The 24325-nt window shown below is 41.0% G+C and overlaps 1 protein-coding gene across 1 annotated transcript in view; it reads left to right on the top strand.

Moving 5' to 3' along the window:
* Positions 1–372: 372 nt before the first annotated feature.
* The window catches only part of CDYL2 (chromodomain Y like 2), a gene marked incomplete at its 3' end in the record, with an annotated part of 57707 nt that continues 33754 nt past the window's right edge, over positions 373–24325 (top strand). The window contains exon 1 of the mRNA XM_082489320.1: positions 373–618. Within this exon, the coding sequence (XP_082345446.1) occupies positions 595–618 (24 nt within the window). The 5' untranslated portion in view covers positions 373–594. The remainder of the gene's footprint in view (positions 619–24325) is intronic.

Below are 24325 nucleotides of genomic sequence, written 5' to 3' on the forward strand. Positions count from 1 at the left end.
CTCCCCGCGGTGACCTTGGGCGGGCGGCGCGGCCCTCCCCGCCGCGCGGCCGCTCCTTCCCTTCCCCCCCCCCCCCCGCCACCCCATCCTTATTTTAATAATTAAAAAAAAAAAATTTATTTATTTAATTTGGCCGCGGAAAGAGTTTGAAGCGCTCCCGGCTCGGAGCGGGGTGGGGGGGAGGAGGAAGAGGAGGCCGCCCTCCCGAGCAGCCCCGGGACTTTCCCTGCCGGAGGGCGCAGGGCGGGGGGGGGACGACGACCCGTCCTGGTCCCCGTTCCCCCGTTCCCCGTGTCCCTTCCCCTCCCGGGGCGGGGAGGGTGGCGGCGGGCGGGCGGGGTGGGAAGGGGGGGTGGGGGGTGTGCGCCGGCCCCGCCGCCGCGGGGGAGACGCGGCTCCCGGAGCTGCTGCTGGTTACGCCAGCCCCGCCGCCTGCCTCTCTGCCTCTCCTCGCCTCTGATTCTGCGCACAGCCAGCCCCAAAGCCTGTCATTCTGCAAAACACAGTTTACTCAACAGAGAGAGCGAGCAGGGGGGGAGCGGGAGAGGTGGAGAGAGGGAGACGGCGCGGAGGAGCCCAGTCCCGCAACCCAGCATGGCTTCAGGGGACCTTTACGAGGTAGCGGGGGGCCGCGGGGCAGGGGTGGGGGGGGGGAGTCGGTGGGGCTGGAGGGGGGGACGCCGGCGGCCGGGGCGGCGCGGAGGGCAGCGGTGGCGCGTTCGGGAGCCGCTCCGCCGAGCCCTCTTAGTTGCCGAAGAGCGGAGGAAATCGCCGAGGGAAGGGCTGGGGTGGGTGGAAAAGGGCTGGCGTGTGTGCCGGGGTGGGGGGGTGAGGAGGGGGGGGATGGAGCGGCTCCCCTCCCTTCCCTCTGCCTCTCTCTCTTTCTCTCTCTACTTTCCATCGGGCTTGATCTTAGCAGGCCTTGCAAGAGGGAAGGAGGAAGGAGTGAAGGAGAGCGAGAGTTAGCGGTAGGATGGGGAGGCGATCGCGGTGTGATGAGCCCGGAGAGTGGAGAAAGTCCAGGTAAAGTCATAGGCGCTCTGGACGTGCTGAATGTGCAGATTAGTGCGAAAAAATGCGCCTTAGCGCTGCCGGGAGGCGCAGGGATGGAGGCGGCTCTTGCGCCCGCTGTGCAAAGTGCAGGAGCCGGCGCCAGGTTGCTTCACCTCGCTCCCGGGGTGCTGCGGGGGCGGCGGCCGGGCCGGGCCGGGCCCGAGGGAGGGGGGCGGCCGCGCTGTTCCCCCGGCACCCCGCCGGGCTGCGAAGTTTGGTGGGGGCCCCGCTCCGGCGGGGCCGGGCAGCCCGGGGTGCGGGAGGGACCACCCCCCCAGCCCCTTCCCCAGCCCGGCATGTGGGGCGTGTGCGTGTCCCCGTCCCGTCCCCCCCGCCCGGCCGCAGCGGAGGGGAGAGCCGCGATGCATCGGGCGACGGCCGCCCGGTTTCCAGGTCGGGGGGGAGGGAGAGAGAAAAAGGAGCTGGCAGGCAGTCGGCGAGCCCCAGCCAAATTTTAACCTCAGGCACCCAGTTCTAGTGCCCAAACTGAGAACGAGTCTAGCCGCTCTTCCTGGGCCAGAGAAGGAGAAGGGCGAAAGGCAGAAATTAAAAATGAGAAAGGCTGGACCCCCACGTTTGAAATATCCAGCTCCAGTTAGTGGAACCAGGGTGGAAGTCCACCATCTAAAAAAACTTAACAAGACTGGATGTCCTACACGTCTTGGTGTGGAGCACCTCCTCGGGCTTCGCGTTCCCTGGTGAAATGGCCATTTGTGTTGTGGTTGTCTGGAGCGCGCAGTTTAAGGGCTAGGACAGAAACAATCGCCTTCCAGTCAGAGCTGGGTGCTGATGATTAGGTGCTGCTCAACCATCGGGGTGTGCTTGGGTGTGGAATTGCTGCTGCAGTTCGTTGGATGTGGTTGGACTTACTCTCCATTTGATGATGTTAAAGACCAGCTGTAGGGTCTTCAGTAAGAGAAGTGGAGGATCTGGCAGGTTTTATGTAGACAGTTTTTACTTTGTCATGGTCTTTCAGAGTCTTTAACAAAGGTCATAGTTAAGAGACGATGTTGCTCTATTAGGTCTATTTTGCTGAGTGGAACACAGGCCTCCCTTCAAGTGAACAGCACTTACGCTCTCCTGCGTGGTGTTAAATTATCAGAAGTACACGATGATTTGAATAGTATCATTGACCTTTTCCCCACCATTTTGTGCTGTCATATTTCTTTGCCATTTTAAGGATATTGCATGTCAACTGTGTTGCCGTTGTGACTGTGGTGTAGCCAGTGGGAGTTCTGTGAAGATCAACTTTGACCTGAAAAAGTTTGTGATACAATTTTGTATTATTAACTTATGGGATGCATAGAGGATCTTTGCCTGGTCTTGTCTATGTTATCTTCAGATGTGTGGATTAGTTCTGGAAGGAAATAAAGCTAGTATCTCTTAGGCTAATGGTAGCCGTGCTGGTTGAGCTCCTACTCATCATTAAAAATTTCTGCTTTTTTATGATATTTGTGGTATAAGACGATGACATTTGGCAGTTGGATGTGGGCTGTGCATTGAGTACTGCCGTGTGGCATATGGGTGATGCTGCTCAGGTAGTCACCGGGCATGGAGGTGTTCTGTGAGAGAGCAGAGTTACAACCCAGTTTGCAGTCGGTTTTAGGCCCGGTCACTTTGCAGACATCTGCATGGATGAATGTGAATTGTTAGTACTGTGGTTCAAAGCCTCTGAATCACTTCCTTTCCTTGTTACTCTGTTTGAACTACTTTTGCTTATCGTTGTATACATGGAAGAATTGTATCCACCAGAACAGGTGAGTGGAAGTACGTCTATTCGTTCCTTGTTGTGTGAGGTGTTTGGAATACGACCTTCTCAGTTGCTCATGGTGTAAAATCTTCATCTATGTGTGAGACATGCGGGGAAAAATTATGTGCAGGGCTTTGATTATCAATCCGTCTACATTTTGTATCTCGCCTGTGAAGTTCTCCATGATGGAGGTCAGAAGAAAGGTCTAGAATGCTGAAGAGTGTATATGTCGAGTAGGTAGCAAGCATGTAGATGGTAGTAGCTTCACTTAAAAAACGACTCAGTTTGCCTCCCTGCTCCTTCTTGTCCCAGAAAACCAACTGTATCAAAGGGACTCATTAGAAAGAAGCTGTTACAGCTGTGGTGTCCCACACCCGTTAGCAGGTGAGATGAAGTCATTTGTGCCTTCAGAGCTGACACCTTCATTCTTGCTTGGATACAGAATTCTTTTCTGTCCTCCTGAACAAGTAAAACATTATATGCATGGCAGGATGACCATTAAACAGTTCCAGGATTTTAACTTAAAATAAATCAGGGCTATTGGTGTAAATAAATAATTTGGGGCTTATGGTGACATTCCAAAGGTATACTACGCTCCTGATTCCTCTTTGACTGCATTAGTAATATGTGAGTCCTTCAAGGAGTCTTACTGAACTTCAGCAAATAAGACAATAATTACTTCCGCAATTCGGAGTATTTATAGTGGTGGCAAATTTATTTTTGTTAAAGCCAGTCACGATCTAGGAGCCATGATAAAGCACATTAAAAAGTACAGTGTGCATTACCTATACAAACTTCTCGTATTTTGGTGGCACTCAGGAAACTTAAGTATAAAATTTTAAGTTTTGGAAATAGGAGTGCATATTTATTCTTTCAGTTCATTCATCTTCTACTGTTGTGTTATTTTAAAACGCTTTTCAACCTTTTAAACTTAAAGATAAATTCAATTAACACCTTTATATTGAAGCAAAGTAAGATCATAGACAAAATAATCTCAGTGTTTGGCTAATTAGGTGCCTTTTTCTAGTTAGAAATGGCTTCTAATCAGGTGAAATACCTCCTATTATATTTCTTTTAGGACTGTGAAACAGGTACCAATTTATTCTAGAAGCAACAGAACAGCCATTGGGAATTCTGTGTTCGCCGGTAATTAGTTCTAGATTTGTGTATTAGAACCAAGACACTTGACATCAAAAGAGAGTTACTACCATTATATGGTAGAAGTTAGTTTTGAAGTTTTATTTTTGAGTATTTTTTTTTTCCTTTAACAAGGAATGTTGTATATATTTTAGTGTAATTCTCAGGCTATATAAAATACTAGTTTGGCTTTGCTTCACCATGTGCTTATGACTTCAAGCTTTTTTGAGTGGGTGAAAGACTCATGGAATATTCCTTCCCCCCCCCCCCCCCCCCCTTTCTCATAAGAGGTAACCTGAAAATTAAGGACTGACAAAAGTGTATTCGCAGTGGCTTTCAATAAGTGAGCCCTATTTTGTTTTATGATTCAAATACACTGTTGGATGTGTTGGTAGGAAATCCTCATTAATTTTTTGTAGCAAACCGAAAGGGTAATGTATTTACTCTTAAATACCAAGTTTGTTGATTCACATTAAAGTTGTCCGTAATTTGAAGTAATATTTTTTATTTTTCATGTACAATTTAGTTCTCATATTATCTGAACCCAAATAGTTCTCTCACAAAGGCTCTGGTATTAAAAGTATATGAGATGGCTTTAGAGGGGAAAAAATCAATGTGAACGGTGCACCTAACTTTATTTTTCCTAGCACAGAGCATCCCGTTACTGCAATAAAATTCCACTTTATCAATGAATATATGAATCGGTTATCAGTAGCATAGAGATGCTCATGAAGCTCACTGATGCTTTGCTTTTTTATTTAATATTTTAGGGGTTTATGTACAATGAATGCAATTAGACATTCAGGGATGATGATGTTGAAATCTAAAATCTTATTTTAACATTATGTCAGATTATATTACAACACCTTAGGTAAGTGATCTAAAGATTATAGCTAAATCTCTGAAGGGGACCGTCTCATGCATATATTTTTGGATCACAATAATAAAACTCAGCAGTTTTTGCATTCCTCTTTGTTGAAAAGTGATGTTTTAAGAAATGGCATCTTCTCACTGACATGGTACAGTGCCTGTGGATAGGAGGCTTGTCCACCATAGTGACAAGTTTCACTTAAATCATAGTCTGTTTATGCAGCTGTGTAAGAATGAGCCGTGGTTTATTTTAGTGCACGTGATCCACCGGAAAGATAATGTATTTCCAGATGAGTTACAACATCTCCCATTCATACCTGCACTCAGGTACCAGCAAAGTCAAAACTTGAAGATAATAATGGCACTGCTTGGGCTGCTGAATCTTTATTACATGCGGAGACATGCAGATTGGAGAGAACACGGCTGAACTCTTGGAGGTTAGGTTTGGTTTGCGGATGCAGAATTTAGAAAATCATTGTTTTACAATGATTTTGTAAAAGTGAGGGAATGCAAGTTTTTGAGCATAGTGGCTTTCCATCTTGCATCTCTTTCAATGGAGTCACTTTTTTGGAGACACTTACTTAAACCTGCTTATTGAACTGGAAAGCAGAAATCTATTTTTAAAGTATTTCACACATGTATCTTCTAAGACAGAGGTGACTTGTAAGAAGATGGTATATTGGCATAAACGTTATTATTTCTTAACTTAAATCAACCTCTTTATTGATATAACAGTTCCATGTTGAAGGAACAAGACTGATTTAACAAGGAGAAAACAGTGACTTTGAGGTAGGATCTGGGGAGTACAGAAGAGAGTTAAGCACCTGCCCCTTCTGTAGAATGGCAACTATGGGTTCAATGCAGATTTCAGTAATACCGGGCTTGTTCCCACCAGCTAAGCATCTGTAAATAACACCTTATTTTCTTTCCAGTGGAAAAGCTTTCCTAACAACTATTTCGAAGAATCAGCTATTTCTTTATACATTGTCATTGATCTATTATCAAAATCGGTTTTTAGAAGACAGCTGTCCTCAAAATAAGGTAACCTGTGACCAATATCGACCTCAGTCGATAGAAATCTTGGATGATTTCTGCCTGATGAAAGTTTTTGGGACTCTATTCCAAATTAGGTGTGATTTGCAGTGCAGACAGTATTCTTTGATCCTAAACTGTGCAATCATCTGGACAATAGATTAAAGCGAGGTCTAAACCCAAGAGTTAACCTGAGGTCCTTTCTGCCCAGGTCTTGTAGTTCTCCAAACTAAAGATACCGAGTGAGTTTCAAAAGCATAACTGGATAACTCTGGCAATATTCATTATCTTACTAAGAAATTCCAGCGTCCAGCCGCATATGGAACATTACAATGCACATAATGACTGTCTTGTTTACCTACAACGTCACTCTGTTACCACAAATCCAACTTCCTCATTACATTGTAAACTGCTTGGCATATTTTGGGATACTGAAAACCAATTGATTCCTTATCCATGTTACTGCTTTGTTACAATCCTGATGAGGTGTTTTATCTGGATCAAGTGTAGTTTATCTCAAGATACACATCATAAGCATACTCCTGCTTGGAAGGGCTACTGAAAATACACTCTGTATCACTCCACAAAGTCTGAGGATGCAGTGAAGATTTTCCCACCACCAAAGACACTGAACTGAACATGCTTCCCTTTGCTGTCCAGGTTCAGTGTTCCCACCTATGTGAAAATTAAAACAACATACATTTTTCTAATACTTTCTGAAAGACAAATAGAGTGCTTTACTTTTGGTCGGTCTTTGATTCAAAATTAAAACCCGGCAGTAAACTCATTGGTTAGTAATTGTTTCTGGAAGTTAATGTATATATTTAGAGAGGGATTTCAAATAATGGCAAAATTTAAATGTGGTCTAGTATTGAAAGAAATTGACTAATTTTTTTTTTTTTTAAATCAATGGAGTAATTGTGATGGCCAGCTATGCTCTAAATAGCATTTCTTTGTCCATTCATTTGACTTTTAACGGTATTACAGTTTCTTGGCTGTGTACGTTTTCATCAGTGCAACCCCTTTTTGTTGTTCCTCCCTACCCATGTATTTTTCAGACAATTTCTACCGCACATTTTATGACACTGGTATCCTGACACTGGCAAAAAAGATTAATTAAATAGTTAACCGTTCCTTGTGTTTAAAGTATTAGAACACTATGGTATATCAAACAATTTAAAGTGAAATATTTGCAATGTAGGGCAACTAATAGTGGGATATGTGGATGCTGGCTTGATTTACATTCATGTAAATAAGACTATTCTGCTTTTGACAAAAGGAAAATAGTCCTTTTGGCCTGTTGAAAAACAATGTCACACTCTTATTGTCAAAACTTTAGACTGGTAGTATTGCAAAGCTGAAGGGAAATACGCTTCAATCTGTTTTCTTCTATTACACAGAGAAAATGTAGATTCCAATGCTATTTCAATACTATCTCATTGTCAGTCGTAATATAAAATATTGTAGCAAGTCTATTATGTCTCTAAAAACTTTCACGGTAACTTGAAATGATTGACCTGTGTAGGAAAAAATTATTCTTCTTGTGGCTTACCAAAGAAGGGGAAATAGGTTGACTCTTGCAGAATTGTAAACAGTAGCAACATGATTGGTAGGCTACAACAAAACAATAAAGCAAAAACAGTATTGAAAACATCTCTCGGAAAGACACTTTTCTTTCTTTGAAAATAGCAGTTGCTCCACTTGGGCTTTGCTAGATTTCTCACAGACTACCCACAAAACTCGCAGCCCATTCCTTCAGAGGGTCAAAACAGGAACAATGAAGATATTTTCTTCTATAAGGCACTTTGCTGCATTTATTTAGATTTTGTGGGGTTTATTTGAAATCATCTTATAATAATGTAATCGCTTACATGTGCTCAGCACCCAATGGATTAAGAAGGGATGCAAGGGACTACGCACTACTAAGTCTGAGCTCCATTGCACGCAAGTTAGTAGCACCTATCAAAAGAAATAGAATCAGCACATCTATGTGAACATGTCTTGGTTTGGAGAAGAGTTAACATGAATTTTTAGAGGAAAGTAACACGTCGCAGAACTCTTAGTCAATATGTAGATACAAATGGCTCTGACTGGTGTAATGGATTTTCAAAAACCTTCTGGTGAGATCACACAGGAGCGGCTGCTAATGAAACAAAGCTGTGGTCCACAAGGGTTGGGCATCGCTTAGACTACCTGGTTCACAGAGAAGAAGCAACAAAGGGTAGTTATGATAGAGCGTCCAAACATCAGTACTGGGACCTGTGTTATACAACGGAATCATCAATTATTTGAAAAGAATTCCATTTACTGCTGATAATTTATAGATTATTATTAGCATTGTCAAGAGAAAGGTTGACAGTGATGAGCTGGATGAGAGCAGCTGAAACAGTGTTTATAAATGCAAGCTGAATGATCAAAGGAGAGATAATCCTGACTATACATGCATAACAATGAGTCCTGAAGAAGCTGTTACAATTCAGGAGAGATCTTGGAATTGTTGTGGAAAGTTTTTGGGTGTGTCTACTTTAGTATTTAAATTTGGATCAGGTGCATGCTTTTGAAGTGAATCTCCCCGTGATCCCCATTTAGCACAGCACCGTTTGTATAACAGAACTCTCTTGGAGAGTAGTGACTGCCCTCCCTTCAGATGGAACACGTTTTCTGGTTTAGTTTCCGCTCCTAATGGGAGTTGAAACCTACTGTTTATCAGAGGTAAACCTCAAGCAAAGAGAATTGTGGGTGTTATTCAAAAAAGCAATTGAGAATGAAACGGAAGATGATCACCATCTTGTCACTGAGGGATACCATTGTGCTTCCACATCTGCAGTATTGCACCCACTTCAAGAAGAACACAGAACTAGAAATAACACAGAGAAGGGCCAGCAGGGTACAGACTGGCTGTCAGTGAAAAGACACCTTATGACAACTTTCTGGCTGGCAGAAGTGATTGAGGAAGATATGAATACTATGGAAAAGACACATGGGGGATGATTAGTTAATCCAGTGATGAATGTGATTTCTCATTGCACAAAAAAAGGCATGCAGCAAATGAAATGATTAGACAGAAGACTGAGACAGAGGAAGTACTTTTTCCCAGTATTTCAATCTTGGAACTTATTGCCATGGGATGTTGTGGAAGTCAGAACTGTAAATGGTTTCAAAGAATGGTAAAACAGCTTCTTGGAGGATAGGTCCCTCTATACCTTTCAGTACAAAAAAATCTGCTAATCACCAGAAGCTAGGAGGGTAGAGCAAGGGCAGCACTTACTCTACAGATGCTGTTTCCTAAGCATCCAGTACTAATTTCTATTAGAATATACAACATGTTGAGCTACACAGACCTTTAGTCTGACCTCGTATGGCAGTTCTTAGTTCCGTACTTACTACAGTCATTAAACAAACATAGGTATTGACTAAAATGTTGATAGGGTCTGCAGAGATCACAAACATACTTGCCTTACAAGTTGTATTCTGGTACTCTAATTGCTAATCATTGTTAATTAGTGTCCTTGCAAACTAAAGGACAAATCAGAGTAGTGGGTTCCAGTTCAGACACAGAGTAAGTCCATTTCTGTTTTAGGGACCTGACAGTGTAGATTGCCAACAAGACGCAACAGGAGGTAGAAGCAAACAAAAGAGTAGAAGAAGGGAGGAGGTGATGAAGTAACATTGAAGCAAACATGCATAATAAAAATGAAGTTTTGGCTCATTGCCATAGCTCTGGCTAATAACTGGGGTAAAAGAGATAAACTAGTAAACATTTGAGTAAATGCACAGAATAAGGCAAATGATCGAGTCAGTAGAAAGTTATATTAGTGTAATAAAGTGTTTCTAATGAACAAAACCAACTTTCTCCTACTTCTATGAGAAAAGCATTTCAGCATCTTAAAGGGTTTATCTACAACTTTTCTGTATTTACATTTTTGGATGGTCTTGGTAGGCTTCCTTAATGCTGTACAGGGTTGTTAATAAACATTTATCAATTTTGAAAGGGCTTACCTGAATATACGTTAAAAAGCTACTAAGTTTTAACAAACCCATCAAGTTGCTATTGTATTGGTTTTTTTCCTAGAAAGGGTGATTACTGAAATATAAACAGTCTAATTTCTAACTGGACAGCTCAACTTGTTAAATTCTTTCACAGATACAAAATTACCTTTTCTTGACATCCCTTTGCAGTCACTGCAATGAGCACTGGTATTGGAAACTGTTCTCAGCTGTCAGGCTAACTACAAAGGAGAGAGCTTTGCTTATGTATCTTATTAGTCTTGGTAATAAGAGAGATATTACAAAATAAAGTGTGACATTACATGTTTTTTCAAAAGACTACTTTGTAAAATTTGTTTGACTATGGTAATAGGCTTTCATTTAAATGTTATGCAGTTGAAATTTGCTCTAATAATATTTTTGAAGCCATTAAATAATTTCCTTTTTTGGAGAAAGAACTGTTTTGCAAAATATAAAATCACATTATCACATTAATACACCCGATGAATTTGTCTTTCAGAAATCTTTTTGCGATAGGTTTCAGGTGTTTTAGCACAGGAAATCTGACAGGAGAGGTGCTGGGGAATTCCTGCTAAATACAGTTCAGATGGAAAGAAAATGCACAGTAATGCTTACTGGGCTCATAAACGGAATTTGAGACTCTTAGACTGCAAAGATGATCACAAAGTTTTTTGTTAATTAATGTAAGGAAGGAATAGTGGACTCCGGTGCAAACATGAATGCATGAATTTAGGGTGACACAGCATGAGAAGACCTTATTTGCTGAGAAGTGGTTGAACTTATCTTAGAGGAAGTAGCAACCTTTGAGGTTCAGTAATGGTACAACATTCATAGCTTCAAATTAAATAGGAATATGACTCAAGTATCAAAATCCATATAGGGAGGAGGATGGAGACTTTCTGGAACCCAAATTAAGCACTAGGAATTCTAGGGAAAACTACCTTTATGTACTAAAACGCCTTCACATGACTGCAGGGGAAATAATCTGGAAGTTGTTGAAGGAATAAATACTGGCTGATGAGGGGCAGCTAAAACTTTGCAATTCAGCTGCAGTAACTGGAAGCAAGATTGTAATAGAGTCTGGGTGCACAAACTGAAGATTTTCACAATCCAAAAATGTGAAAAGTTGAAAAGCAGCTTCCATTCTTGTGTAATTAAACATTACCACTCGTTCATAATTTTCTTCTGTGCTGAAATGTCAGAACCAATGTACTGTAACAGTCAGAAAAAGAGATGGTAAAGGTGATGAGGAATTTGACAATGTTTTTTGCAAGTAGTCACTATTATATACCTAATACGACTATATGCTGCTGATTAATACATAATAGTATACAGTATTTGTGTAGTCAGCAAAATACCCACAGTATGGAAACAGTGATAAAAGTAAGAGGAAACTGAAAGAAGCAATAGGTATCAGCTTCAGCTCTTTGGCTGCAGAAGAGGTGAATATTTAAAAAAAAAAATTAAGTTTTTACAGTGCAAATGCAAAATGACTGCTTTTCTGTCTTTATATATAAAAACACAGTGTGGGACACACAATTAAATAGAAAATAGACAATTCAGATTCCAAAACTTGGTAACACTGAATGTTCCTGTTATTTACCTTCATGGCCTTTTAATGTCTTATGTACAATAGAAGCCCTAATCATCTGTGTGCTGATGATACACAAATGATGCAACAGACACCCCAGAGAAAGCTGTGTCTGATAATGGATTTTTACATATACGGGGGAAGAAGCGTCTCTTTCATAGAATCATAGAATAGAATCATAGAATGATTATGGATACAAGAGTCCAGGAAGGATGGACATACTTCAAGAAAGAAGTCTTAAAGGCACTTTACACCCACAGAAACACTCATGTTTCTTAATAAAATAAAAAGGGTAAGGCCCTTGGCTGGCTTTTATGGCCTTCTCACTGCCACATTTTATTTGTCTCTTGGTGTCAGGAGTGGCAATCATCAATTAACTGTGGGAACCGTGGGTGTCTCAGAGCAAAATTGTTTGGCATCAGAGGGCTGAGCACTGCCTTCAGAGCCCAGGTGATTTGGATCAGCTCCTTCCTCTGATTTCCCTTTGGTTCAGAACCTGCTGGTTTGTACGTAACACTGATGGGTTAGTACTTTAGGGAAGCTGAAGTATAAATACACCATCAGACTACACAGCGGCCAGGCTGCTTGTGGGACCTGACAGCAGCTAAGGAGTATCAGAGTGCTCTGCACCTCCTGTGTCCTCCACCACAAAGACTGTTGGAGGCCGTTGGAAGGAGGCTCATCTGCCGCCTTCCTGCCGTCTCCCCCGCTGCCTTCTCACCAGCAGCAAATTACTTCCACTGCCTTTCCCATGCACTGGCATGCACTTGCATGAAATGAGAGATAAAGCAGGAGTGCCAAGGTGGCCTTGTCATCTCTCCCTGCTGACGAAGGTCTATGCAAACATAATGTTGTATGGCATTTATCAAGTGGATCAAGATAACCAAAATTGCAAGCTCCAAGGAAGACACCCTGTACACATCACAAGCTTTGGATTATTACTCTCATCAATCTTTCGTTAGGCTGATTGATAGAATGCACTTTCATCGAAGAACAGTATGGCTCAACATGTGGACTGCCTGTTGTAGTTCATAATCCTGTATGAACTGTTCTTGCTGCCTCGGAAAGCTTCAAGGAATTGCTTGAAGAATTGATGGAAGATTGCTGTTTCTCCCAATTGAATAATGTGTCCCCTAGCTTTGTCATCAGCACCACAAAGGATGCCACATCTTTTTCTTGCATTGTTTGACCATCCTACGCTTTGGCTTTCTGACATGACATTACTTAGAGTATTTCTAGTGAGTGCCAGTGATACCACGTTTCTCACTCTTAGAAGTGGTATCAAATATTGCAGTGTGTGCATGGTTACCACTTATTGACAAGCTACTGTGGGCTGTGATTTGAATTGTTCTGCAACTGTGCTGCTGTTATTTTTTGTGCTTCGTCCACTCATATCAAATACCACTGACAACCTGCTGTGTTTAGAAAACAAAGGCAGGTCTCCTTTTAACGTGAACTGGACCTTCTACATGTACCATGAACGATGCAGTTCTCCTCCCCTGCTATTAACTGCTGCTCTTGTAGTCTATTTGGCATGCAAGGAAAAAAAGTCTTGCTTACTGATCAATTAAGATGTGTAAACTACTTTTTTTGTTTTGGGTATGCAATCTGCATTTCTGTTACATCTTAGAGTACACACCCCTTGATTTTCTACAGTCTGTTTCAGGATATGTGTCCAAAGTACAGTTCACAAACCAAGGACAACATTCTTTAATGCTGTTTTATCCCCAAGCCACAGGGCAGAATTCCTTAGGTAACTGAAATAATTTCTACCTTAACATAACACTTCTGTAAAATGTTTAGATTCCCTTATTAATTGTAGGGTTTTGTGCAGCTAAGAACAGCTTTAACAGAACTTTCCCTAACCATCTCTCTTACTTCGTTTCCAGCTGCTGTTGTTCCCTTTACCACCAAAATGCAGCCATTCCAAGATCACAAGCAGCTCTGATAATCAAAAGTTGCAGTCTAATGACAGTTGATCTTTCAAAGTGCGGGGTTACGCACTGAGGATGTTGTTTAGTACTGAGAATCACAAAGGTATGTTTTGGAGGTGTATTTAAACGCTTACACTCTTACAGGCATCGAGGGGATATCTGGGGATTGCCTACAGATATTTAGTATTTGATATATCACTTATTCAAGATTTGGAAAGTACTTGAGTAGTAAGCCTCGGGGTTAGCAGAGGAACTGCATGATAAGCCTCAGATCTCACGGAAGAACTGATAGCAAGACCTACCTTTTCATTCCCCCTCTGATTATACAGTAGTGTAATAGGGCTTTGCAGTGACAGACACAGCGTACCTGAGGGAGACAGAGGATGAACCAAGGCTGGTTTACAGTCAGGGTATTTTAATTTTCTTTTTCTTTTGAAGTGACTAGTCTTCAGCTCCATTTCTGAGAAGGTTACTTGAACCTCTGACTCAAACAGAGACATGTCTGAATGGGGTAAACCGGTAGCTGCAGCACTTCTGGGACAGGAACTGCAGACTGTTAGAAGCATGTTCTCCTTTGCAGACATGGTGGCAGCTGCTTTCGATCTGTGGCTTCTTGCTGCTATTGTGTGAGGGAATCACACTCTGAGTTTCAAGAGCCACAACAGAGAGGAAGTAAAGCTGTGGCTCATTTAGGACTGCATGTTATTTCAATGAGCTTAATGAGTCCTATGTAGGACCGAGAGTTTCTTTGGAGTTCTCAGTCCTCCAAAGCAGCGCTCTCAGTGTGACCTTTGAGCCTTGCACACTATGAAGCTCTAAAAAAACTGCACCAATTTCAGCAACTTCAGCAACCCTGGTAGAAGTAGCTCCTCCGCTACAGCAGCTGTTTTCAGCGTCAAGTTGATCAGACTTCTCTGAATGGAGCTTAAATGACAACGTACTGCAAATGACTTCCACTGCCCCAGGTCACCATGTTCAGACATTCACAGGAGTCCAGGAGGTTCATGCTCCTGTAGAAACAAGCTGATTTGCTTTGTGAAATAAGTATGCACAGAAGATAAGAACTTAGCATTTTTGTTAACCAAACTCATCACATGGTTAAAGCTGAAACATTCATGAATGTTAATAGTGTTCTTGTAAAACATGAATGGCAAGGATTCGTTTCATGTGCAGTGTGGACACTGACCTTCAAAGGGCAAAATTCATTGCGGCATCATTTATCTCATTTTTAGCAAAGCAGGATGGAAGGAGATCTAAGTTATTAACTCTACAGTCAACTCCTCATCACAGTCAGCCATGTCATGTAATCACTGTCATCAAAAGAAGTGGGTATCATCTGGATGAGACTCTGTCTTTCAATGAGCAGGGTTCTCACCCTCTCCTCCTAAAGTTAAAGGTTGCTTGTGGGAAGGATTTCTAACACGTTATCTCCCATAGTGGTTGGGACCAAAAACACACAGGAGGAAAGACTCAGCCAGCCAGCAAACTCTCAGGCCTCCTCTGCAGAAAAAACATTCACCGAAGAAACCTAAAAATGACTCAGGGTGATGAACTGGTATCATTTTAAAAGAAAAGTACTATCACACCTATTTTCTGCCTACAGTACAGTTTTATTAATGGAAATGCATTGTAAATTATATATTCTTGGGCAGTCTACTTTGGAACACTCAAAAACTAAAAAATTACTTCTATGAAGTTATTCCAGTGTGCTTTTACCAAAAGCTGAGAAATGTGGTAGATATACCAAGAAAATGAAAAGCCCTAGGGCTAAATGTTTTTATAAAAGTAATTTAAAAAAAACCCAAAACTTCAACTAACTAAGTTGACCTTGCTCGTTACAGCACTAGAGAGATTTGGTTGTGCATAGCTGTGAGTATAGCACTGTTTAAATAACATATCAGAATCCACCAGTGGTGTAATGCTTTGTGACTTCTACTAAGACAACATCTATAGCTTTTGACTCAGATGATGGGGCAGTGTCTGATATGCTAGGTTCTACTGTAACTTACAGGAATGTAATTTATGTATATTAAAAAAATCAGTGCTATACTACTATTATGTTATCCTACTGTTTGGTAAAGCTCTCTTTCCCTTCCTTTTTTATGAAGCCTTTTGAAAAGGTTTTCAGGTATCTAAAACCAAAAGATACCTGAGGGTCTCACCGTCAGGTGAAAATTTTCACAACTTTCAAGAATGCTCATGGTGGCTCTTTCAGGAAAATGAAGGCATCCTAAAACACAACAGGATTGCTGTGCCTTTCCTTATGATAGATCTGTGCTGTTCATTTGTGTCTGTGTGTAGCTCAAGAAAGGCAGTCACTTTCTTCATCAGTAGGGACATACAATTTAGGCAATATGTACAGTGATTTCAAGATCATTCCTAATCCCAAACCGCTTGTTCTACTCTGAAGGCTCTAAGGCACTTAGTCTGTCCTCAGCCCTTTTCTGTGCATTTCCCTTCCCATCCCATCCCTTTGTGCCACTAGTGGAATTATCCCTGGATGTTGCTGGCTGTGTCTTTGAGAAGTCATGGGGCAGCCCCGCACCCCCCGTTGCCCATCTCTGGCCCTCTGGGACCCCACTGCCTCTCTTTGCTGCCTCCACGCATAGGAAGACCTGGAAAGTATGACAGGCTGTCCATGGCTGAGCCCACAGAAAACTTAGCTTCAAAATAAGGCTTAATATGTACCTCTTTCATGTAGGCTACAAAAGTATTATAAGGACAGGGAAGTGTAGCTTATGCACTTTCATCAGTGAATGAAAATCTCATTCATACTTGGCTGCCCTGGACCACTAACGCAAACTACTGACTGAATTTACCCCATGGAGTTCCCTGATCTCTGAAATGCAGAACTGGTTTATTTTAGTAGAAATTGATTCACTAGTCATGAATTTCATTTGAGAAAATCACGTAATTTTTGGTTCGCTGTCTGCTCTAAAGTGACAGCAGTTCTTTTACATACCCCAACAGTTTCAACAAACTAATAAGTTTGAGGCTGAGAAGAAAATGCTGTTACTTCTTCATTTCCCACAACACAGCTTATGGTGAATCCCTTGTGCCTAGTGAATGGTTTCTCAGGTCAGCCAAACCAACTGTTTTCTTATTTTTCAGCACACGTATGCAAAGAATACTAATCCTTTGGATAAAAACACTTGAATGTACTTCACTATGATAAAAATATATACAAAACAGTAAGCTCAAAGTATTTAAACTTTTTTATATTTGATTAGTGCTTTATATGCCTGTTTTCAAAACATTTCTAAAGCGTTCTAGTTTAACTTGTTTAATTAGTATTTTTTAATTCATAGCATGTGGCTTTAAAAAACCCAAACACTGAAAAATGTAATTTTTTTAAAGGTAGATTATTAAATTTTTACAGCATGTGTAACTTTCACAGAATCGCAGAATCACAGAATTTTCAGAGTTGGAAGGGACCTCTAGAGATCATCTAGTCCAACTCCCCTGCTAAAGCAGGATTGCCCAGAGCACATTACTCAGGACTGCATCCAGGCGGGTCTTGAAAATCTCCAGAGAAGGGGACTCCACCACCTCCCTGGGCAGCCTGTGCCAGTGCTCTGTCACCCTCACCGTAAAGAAGTGTTTCTGTGTATTTGAACGGAACTTCCTGTGTTCTAACTTGTGCCCATTGCCCCTCGTCCTGTCACTTGGAACCATTGAAAAGAGCCTGGCTCCATCCTCCTTCAACCCACCCTTGAGATACTTGTACGCCATAATAAGGTCTCCCCTCAGCCTTCTCTTCTCCAGGCTAAAGAGTCCCAGCTCTCTCGGCCTTTCCTCATAAGGGAGATGCTCCAAGCCCTTCATCATCTCTCTTTCACGTCTTACTTTAGGGTTTTGCACTTACGTAGTATTATGACTCTACATAAAGTCAAATAAATATTTAGCACATGAATTTTTCACAAATGAATGAGGATATTGTTGTCCTGTTTCAGAAAGGGTACAGATTTGTGCAGATGTAAAGCAGTTTGCAGACAGATGTGGGTAATTATATAGTTGTATGCAAAGATACAGTATAGCACAGGGCAAAACTGTTCTCTTTGTCCATATGACTGAACACATGGGTACACATTTAAGACAATAAGTTGTAAACTTCTTGCATAGCAGGAATAAAACTGGGGAAGAGAACTGAACACTGCACATCTTCCTTACATTTCATTTTTCCTTTTTCTTTGGTCAAAATTGTGCCATCTTTAAGACATGCATTATTTTTCTAAGCAATGAAACAGAGAAAATAAGTGACTCATATTGATCTGGTGAATGCAGTTGTTGTAGTCCTGCACTTCATAAAAATTTTGTCCCTCAAAATTATACGAAATAATTTGAATTTGAACTTTCAACACAAGTGAGGAACCCTAACACTTATGATGAAATTTTAGAATGTGGCTTCTGAAGCAGCTACAAAATTTTAGACAGAGCCATCACATTAGCACCCAAATTTTACAAAGCTTAAAGAAATATGGAGACCATCTGTTCAGCTAGCTGCAAAACACTTTGCAGGATTTAACGTCTGGAAAATGAAATTAGCTAACAGAGATATAAAAGGTGCCAGTGGCTCAAAGTTTACCCTTCATAAGTTAGAAATCAGACACACTTTTTAACATTAAGGCTGTAGCATTTTCTTTGTAGCACTTAGACTCACTAACAGCAACGGTGTACTTTCTCTGAATCACTTCAAAATAAGATGCAATGATTTTCTAATAGACATTGTTTAATCAAATCAGGATTTGGGACCTGGTGCAGACCTGCTGAACGAAAAACATGCCTGTGTAACCCAAGCCAGGCTAGATGGGTATAGTTGTCCCTTCTGGCCTTCAAATCTGTGAATCTGGGGGCCTGTAAATAATGCCACAACAGACAAATAATCACGTCTGGGGCATCATACTGAAAAGGAACATGGGTTTCCTCTTAAATGGAAGGGCATTGGTACTTCTTCGGTGCCATGGCATATAAAACTTATTCTAGATCTGTATTGTAGGTTTCTTTCAAAATGTTATCAATACACTACATCCCTGAATGTTCTATAACCACAGATTAATCATTTGTCAAAAAAGAAAACTTTGGTCACATTGAAAAAAATGGTGTGGTATCATACGGCATTCACTCTGGAAGTCACTATTATTTTAACAGTTTCGTATTTTTCATTTTTAGACTATACTACACAAGAAACACCTAAAATGCTAGAAAGCTCAAACTCAAACATGCAGAGTCTCTTTCACCATTATTATTATTAGAATGTCTAATGAACAGGATATTATTAGCCTTTTATTTTAGGCAGTGGTTAAAATCCTATAGTTTGAAGAAAGGCATGGTGACCAACTGTCCAAGCATGAGTTCTAGTGTGTGATAAAGTGCATATCGCTCTCACATGGCAGAAATTTTCAGTACTTTATGCTGTTACAAATAACAAACTATTTCAGGCTCTAAGTCTTTAGAATTATAAATTTCCTCACTGTACGTGCAGCATATTTAGATTATCACAGGATGCCATTCATTGAACAGTGCCTACAATTACTTACATAATTAGATTTCATATTGCTGACTTGTGAGTCCTCTAACTAGACAGGCATTAGACAGGGGAAAGAACCTAGATCCTAAAATACAAACTCTGGGGTAGAAGAGAGCTTGAAAAATCTCTTTGCTCTCTAAATATCTACCATAAAAAACCTGAAGCCAAATAGATTTTTATGTTGAAGAAAAAACTCAATTATGTTCCGTACACAAAACTGAAGTGGCTTATTGATTAACTTGGACAGGACTCTCCACTGTTAATACGTATAGTATTATGAAGAGTTTAAAAAAATAAGAAAGTACATCACCAAACAGTTGAAAGTGGAAAGATTTCAGACATTTTGATTATCTTGACTAAAAATGATTTCATATTATATGGCCATCAGAGAAAGTCACTAAACACCTCAGAGTGCTCATCTGAGTAAGAAAAATTTCCAACAAAATGTAGGAGATGTACAGGTGATTCATGCGCTTTGTTCTCCCTCACTGTCACCTTCAGAATTTTTCTAGCCAGGGAGAGAGAAACTAAAGGATGTTCCTCATTCATTTTTCCCCAGTGGCTGTCATCTAACTAGCATATATCCTTACACGTGTTGTAAAATATCTCAGATTCCCGTTAAAAGTAATTCACAGGTGTGAACTTGCCTTTTAAAATCTGCCCTGCCTATCTGTAATTGTGTGTGTTAATGGAATCAACAAGGCAGAAATTGTAAAGATAATGTAGCATACGGTACTGCATGAGTTGTATTTGCCCTGAACTGCGCAGTGCATATTCTGAATACTGCATGTGACATTCAACAGCCAAGGGCAAGGTCTTTTCCAGAATAACACCAAATTTTTATACTGCACAACTAACATCTTTGTCTTTGGGGCACACTAAGCAATCGTTAGCGCTGATCTGACAGACACTTTATACTAGATTTTGTGATTAGCGTATTCTGAGCATTTAATTTTCAGAACAAGTAAAACATTGTGGCATACTATGTATTAAAGGAAAGTGCTCACTGCTCCGAGCTCCACCTGTTATGCTGTTAAATAATAGTAATGATCATTAGTATCCATTTAGTAGGATAGATTTGCATGGTGCTTTGTAACTATGAAAATAACATTTCAGAGTAGTAATTGGGGAAATACATACTCCCTAGGGAAATTCTCTGATTATTTAAAGACAAACTGTCTGTTTAAATCCTTCTTCCATGACCACCTGAAGTTTCTTGTTTCCTTGGAATTAAACTAAACACTTTAATCATGTGTATATCATCTTGAATTCTTCAAAACACAAAACATAAGAGACTTTCTTCTTCTTACCAAGTTTATCAACCTTATCAGTTTAGATAATATCCCTAAAAATGTTCCAAAAAGATGAGGTTTATGTTCTTTTATTAGGCTACAGCTGGAAAGCATCATAAAAGCAACGCTTTCCCCAATATATATCAGTATTTCTGTTGAAGTAGTAAGAATATAACACTCCTTCATCATGTGTTTTACTGTTTATTTCTATGTTATTTTTTCTGTGTATGCCCTTGGACACAACTGCTCTTTGGAGAAAAAGAAAAGTTGACATGTGATCAGAAATCCTGATGTAATTCCAGAGCCATCTCATCCAGGTGTGGTTTTTTTTCTCAGCAAAAGGAAATGTGTGTTCATCTTACGACTCTCCCGAGTATGCTAGGAACCTCTTGATCTTGTCAGGACATTATACTGCATAATGTACTACAAAACTGCGAAATACAAGCAGCAGCTAGCACAAATACTAAACGCAGATATTCAGCACAAGTTAATCTTGGGGTTTTCTTCCTGTTTTTATGTTACTCAGTAGGCTTCAGAGCAGATTTGCTTCATCAAAGTCTTCATTTTGTAGACTGCTGTGCATAAAAACTATTTCAATGCACATTTCCCATTTTCAACACCAGGCCTGAAATCACTTCACAGAGAGGGGCTTCTTTTTAGATGAGGCACATAAAAATGCAGATAACAGCTGAGGTGGTGAGAAGGACTAGAAACACCCTAGTCCTTGAAAGTCTGAGTTTCAGGCCCCATCTAAGCATCCTGTCCTGCGGAGCATCCAGTTACTATCTCTGCACAAACCTCCAGCATAGGTACAAGGACTACAAGTATACTTTAATTAGCATGTTTCCTCTTCTCCTTGTGCTAAAGGTATAGTAACTTATGCCTCTTATCCCTGTATTTAATTCCTTCAGACTGGATGAAGAGCAAATATATGGCTGCTATCATGGAGCATGTTGTATGTTCACACCTCAGCTTAGCACATTCCTTGTTCTGCTTACACCGTAAATACTGAATGTTCATACAAGCACTGACAATACACTGAATAATTACTTCACAATGTATCTCAGTATTAAAAAATGTCCATTTAATGACTAAGAAAATGTTTTGAACCTTGTGATCAGCTGACCTTGGTCTTCCAACCCATCTCTCCCTTGTACATCTCAGAGAACAGATTGCTTTTGCCATATGACCTGAAAGTCAACAAACCCTCATGGTATCAGGTCAAGGAAAGAAAGAAGTTCAGAGCTGCTTTTGGGAAACTCCTTTCCAGCTGCCTGGTAAATCTAAACTCAGCTTAATTGAGTCATTTTATACACCCACTTTCATAGATTGCATAGAACTCAGTTTTCCAAATGGAGGTGCTTTTCTAAGTGGAAAAGAATTAATAAAGAATTAGTAAATGATTAGTAAATGTTTTAGGCAAAATGTATGTATCATAGAATAATCTAGGTTGGAAGGGACTTTTGGAGATCATCTGATCCAACCCCTTGCTTAAAGCAGCAATAACTTAATTAGGTTACTCAGGGTCTTGTTCTATCAAGTTCTGAGTATCTCCAAGGATGGATATTCCACAGCCTCTCTGAACATCTGTTCCAGCATTTGACTACATGTATAGCTTGTGCTAGGGATGACAGGGAGGACTTCAGAAGATTCTCATGGACTCATTAGAATTAGAAGACTAATTAGGTGCGAGATTTGTAAGAGTCTCTCACAATTTATTAGCCGTTTGTTAAAACTCCTTTTTGTAATTTCATAAACCATTTGCACGTGAGATCTTAGTATTAAATGTGACCCAGAGCCTTCTTATACTAAAGTGTGAATTTAAGCTTCCATTCCTAAAGTATCTGGAAAACAGTATGGGTGTTGGAGTACCAACGTGTGTTGGTCTCTGCACTAACCCTCAATTAATAACAAGCAGACAGCTGCAGCCTTCCATGGCTTCCGTTTGTGACTGGCATAGTGCCACAGAGAGACCATACACTACCCTAATCCCAGTGAGACAAATGTAGGGAATAAATCTCAGAAACCCTACATTTATAAAAATATAGTGCCCCATTCTACGGAGGCACATGAAACAAAGCCCTTTGCCACATCATTGCTGTAAATGCATCCAGGAGCAGCTGAGGTATTAACGCAACTGCCAAGTTTGGAATCTGACTAACAAATACATGGAAAATTTCCTCAGTAATATATTCGCTACTTACATATTCAATACTGCTCCGAGCACAGACATTTCTAAACGGTTCCTCAGCTTCATCAGAGTTCCAGTCTCACCCTGACGCTTGATACGTCTGCAGGATCTATCAACAGAAAGAGGAGATAGCTGTCAGCATGGAGATGTGGCACATGTCTCCACAGTAACCCTTGGCGTGATCTGGCAGGCGCTTTGAGCAGGATGGCGAGATCTGAACCTCTCTGCCAGAGAAACCCCGGCGGTGTTCCTGGGGACCTCCCTGAAAGGAGTAATGGGTTCCGGTCTATAGCAACCCCTATGGCTGGAGGTACTGCCAACACTTGGCTGAAACCCTATCATCAGGAATAATGACCATCTAAAAGAACTCAGCGATTAACACTTCCTTAGCTTGTGTGAATTACCGAGCCTGAAACAGGACTCACTGAGGTCAAGGAATGGTGATCATCTGTTGCCAAAGTCAGCTTTCAAGAGGATCTAGGGCCCGAGGACAGCAGAAGGGTAACCTGTGATTGTCTCCTCCGCAGCACGCCTCTCTGATAGCAGCTCCCGGGGGACGCTGCCACGGCCAGAGGAGGTGCAGGGCAGCTTGTGGCCAGAGCCTGCCACACGGGGTGGTGCAGTCAGTCTGGCTCATTGCAGACATTTGTGCAAGCACAGATGCATTAGGCCTTTCATCCACACTGTAAGCAAATGTCCTTCTTACACAGACTCCATCTCATTGCTCCAGAACACACTCTTACATTAAATCAATGAATATGCTTTTATGCCTTTGCATCTCCCCGTTTCGAGCACTGTCCCCACTTTTAAAATGCAGATTTCGAACTCGCTGCACTCTCAGACGATTTCAAATGCATCAGTCTGATGAACACTGACAGCTTTCATAACTGCCTTCACTACTCTCCGTAAGATAGTAAGTTCCTTCCAGGCACCAGTAGTAAGCTGGTTTTTCACTGGACAGAATTCAGATCTCGAACACAAATTAAATCTGCAGTGAAAACCAATGCCATAATTGAGGCCAGAACTTGGCCTACTGACCCTGCTCATCTGAATGCTATTTCTGAGGGGATAACGATGTATTATTCTTCCTTTTTGACAATTACTCTTTCACAGATAATTTTTGAAATTTTATGTGCCATTTTTCTGTGATGTTGCACTGGTATCCTGGATACTCACTTGTAAAATTCTGTCTCCCTATCATGCCGTTATGGTTGCCTAAAGCATGTTTCTTTATTCCTTTTTTCTGCTCTACCTTTCTTTGCGGCTCATTTCTGTATTCTGCCATCACATTAGCTTCATTTGTGTAACCAAGAAAATGAGGAATGCTACTGAATTCTCAAAGAAACCTTTGTGTTTCGTGACTTCTGTTATTATCTCTCTACTTTACAAACTGCTACTTCAGCTTTTCACTCAAAGGATCGCCCCTCAGCCTTCTATATTGTATAAAATTATCTATTTTTAGTCTTTCCTTCCAAAACCTATCCCTGCATGGTATTAGTCGCAAATTTGACTGTTACTGCCTTTGCTATATGGATGCCCCTAACCAGTTGCCTCCTATTCTGGTTTGGATAGAAAGCACGAAATGGATTTATGATTTATCCTTCTGACATCTCCTTATCCCTGTCCAGCCATTAATACAACACGGACAGAGTTCTTCATTTTCCTCTCCCTCCTGTCTCAGTCACGGGGGAGAGATTACCTTCCTCCTCCTCATTCAGGTCTGTAGGCTGGGAATTCTTTTTGACTCACTGCTCTGTCAAAGATGTATTGATCATTTCAAAAATACTTGTCTCTCCTGGTATACAGTAGTAAGAAAACAAATCTTGTCACTGGATATTCTGTATCTGCTGTATCTTGGAGTAACTACCTGATACATGCTCTAATTGTCCATTTGTTCTGTTTTCTAACACGGAGATTTAATTTTTACCATGCCATCATTT

Source organism: Vanellus vanellus, assembly GCF_965231255.1.
Source record: "Vanellus vanellus genome assembly, chromosome: 12".
Classification (NCBI taxonomy): domain Eukaryota; kingdom Metazoa; phylum Chordata; class Aves; order Charadriiformes; family Charadriidae; genus Vanellus; species Vanellus vanellus.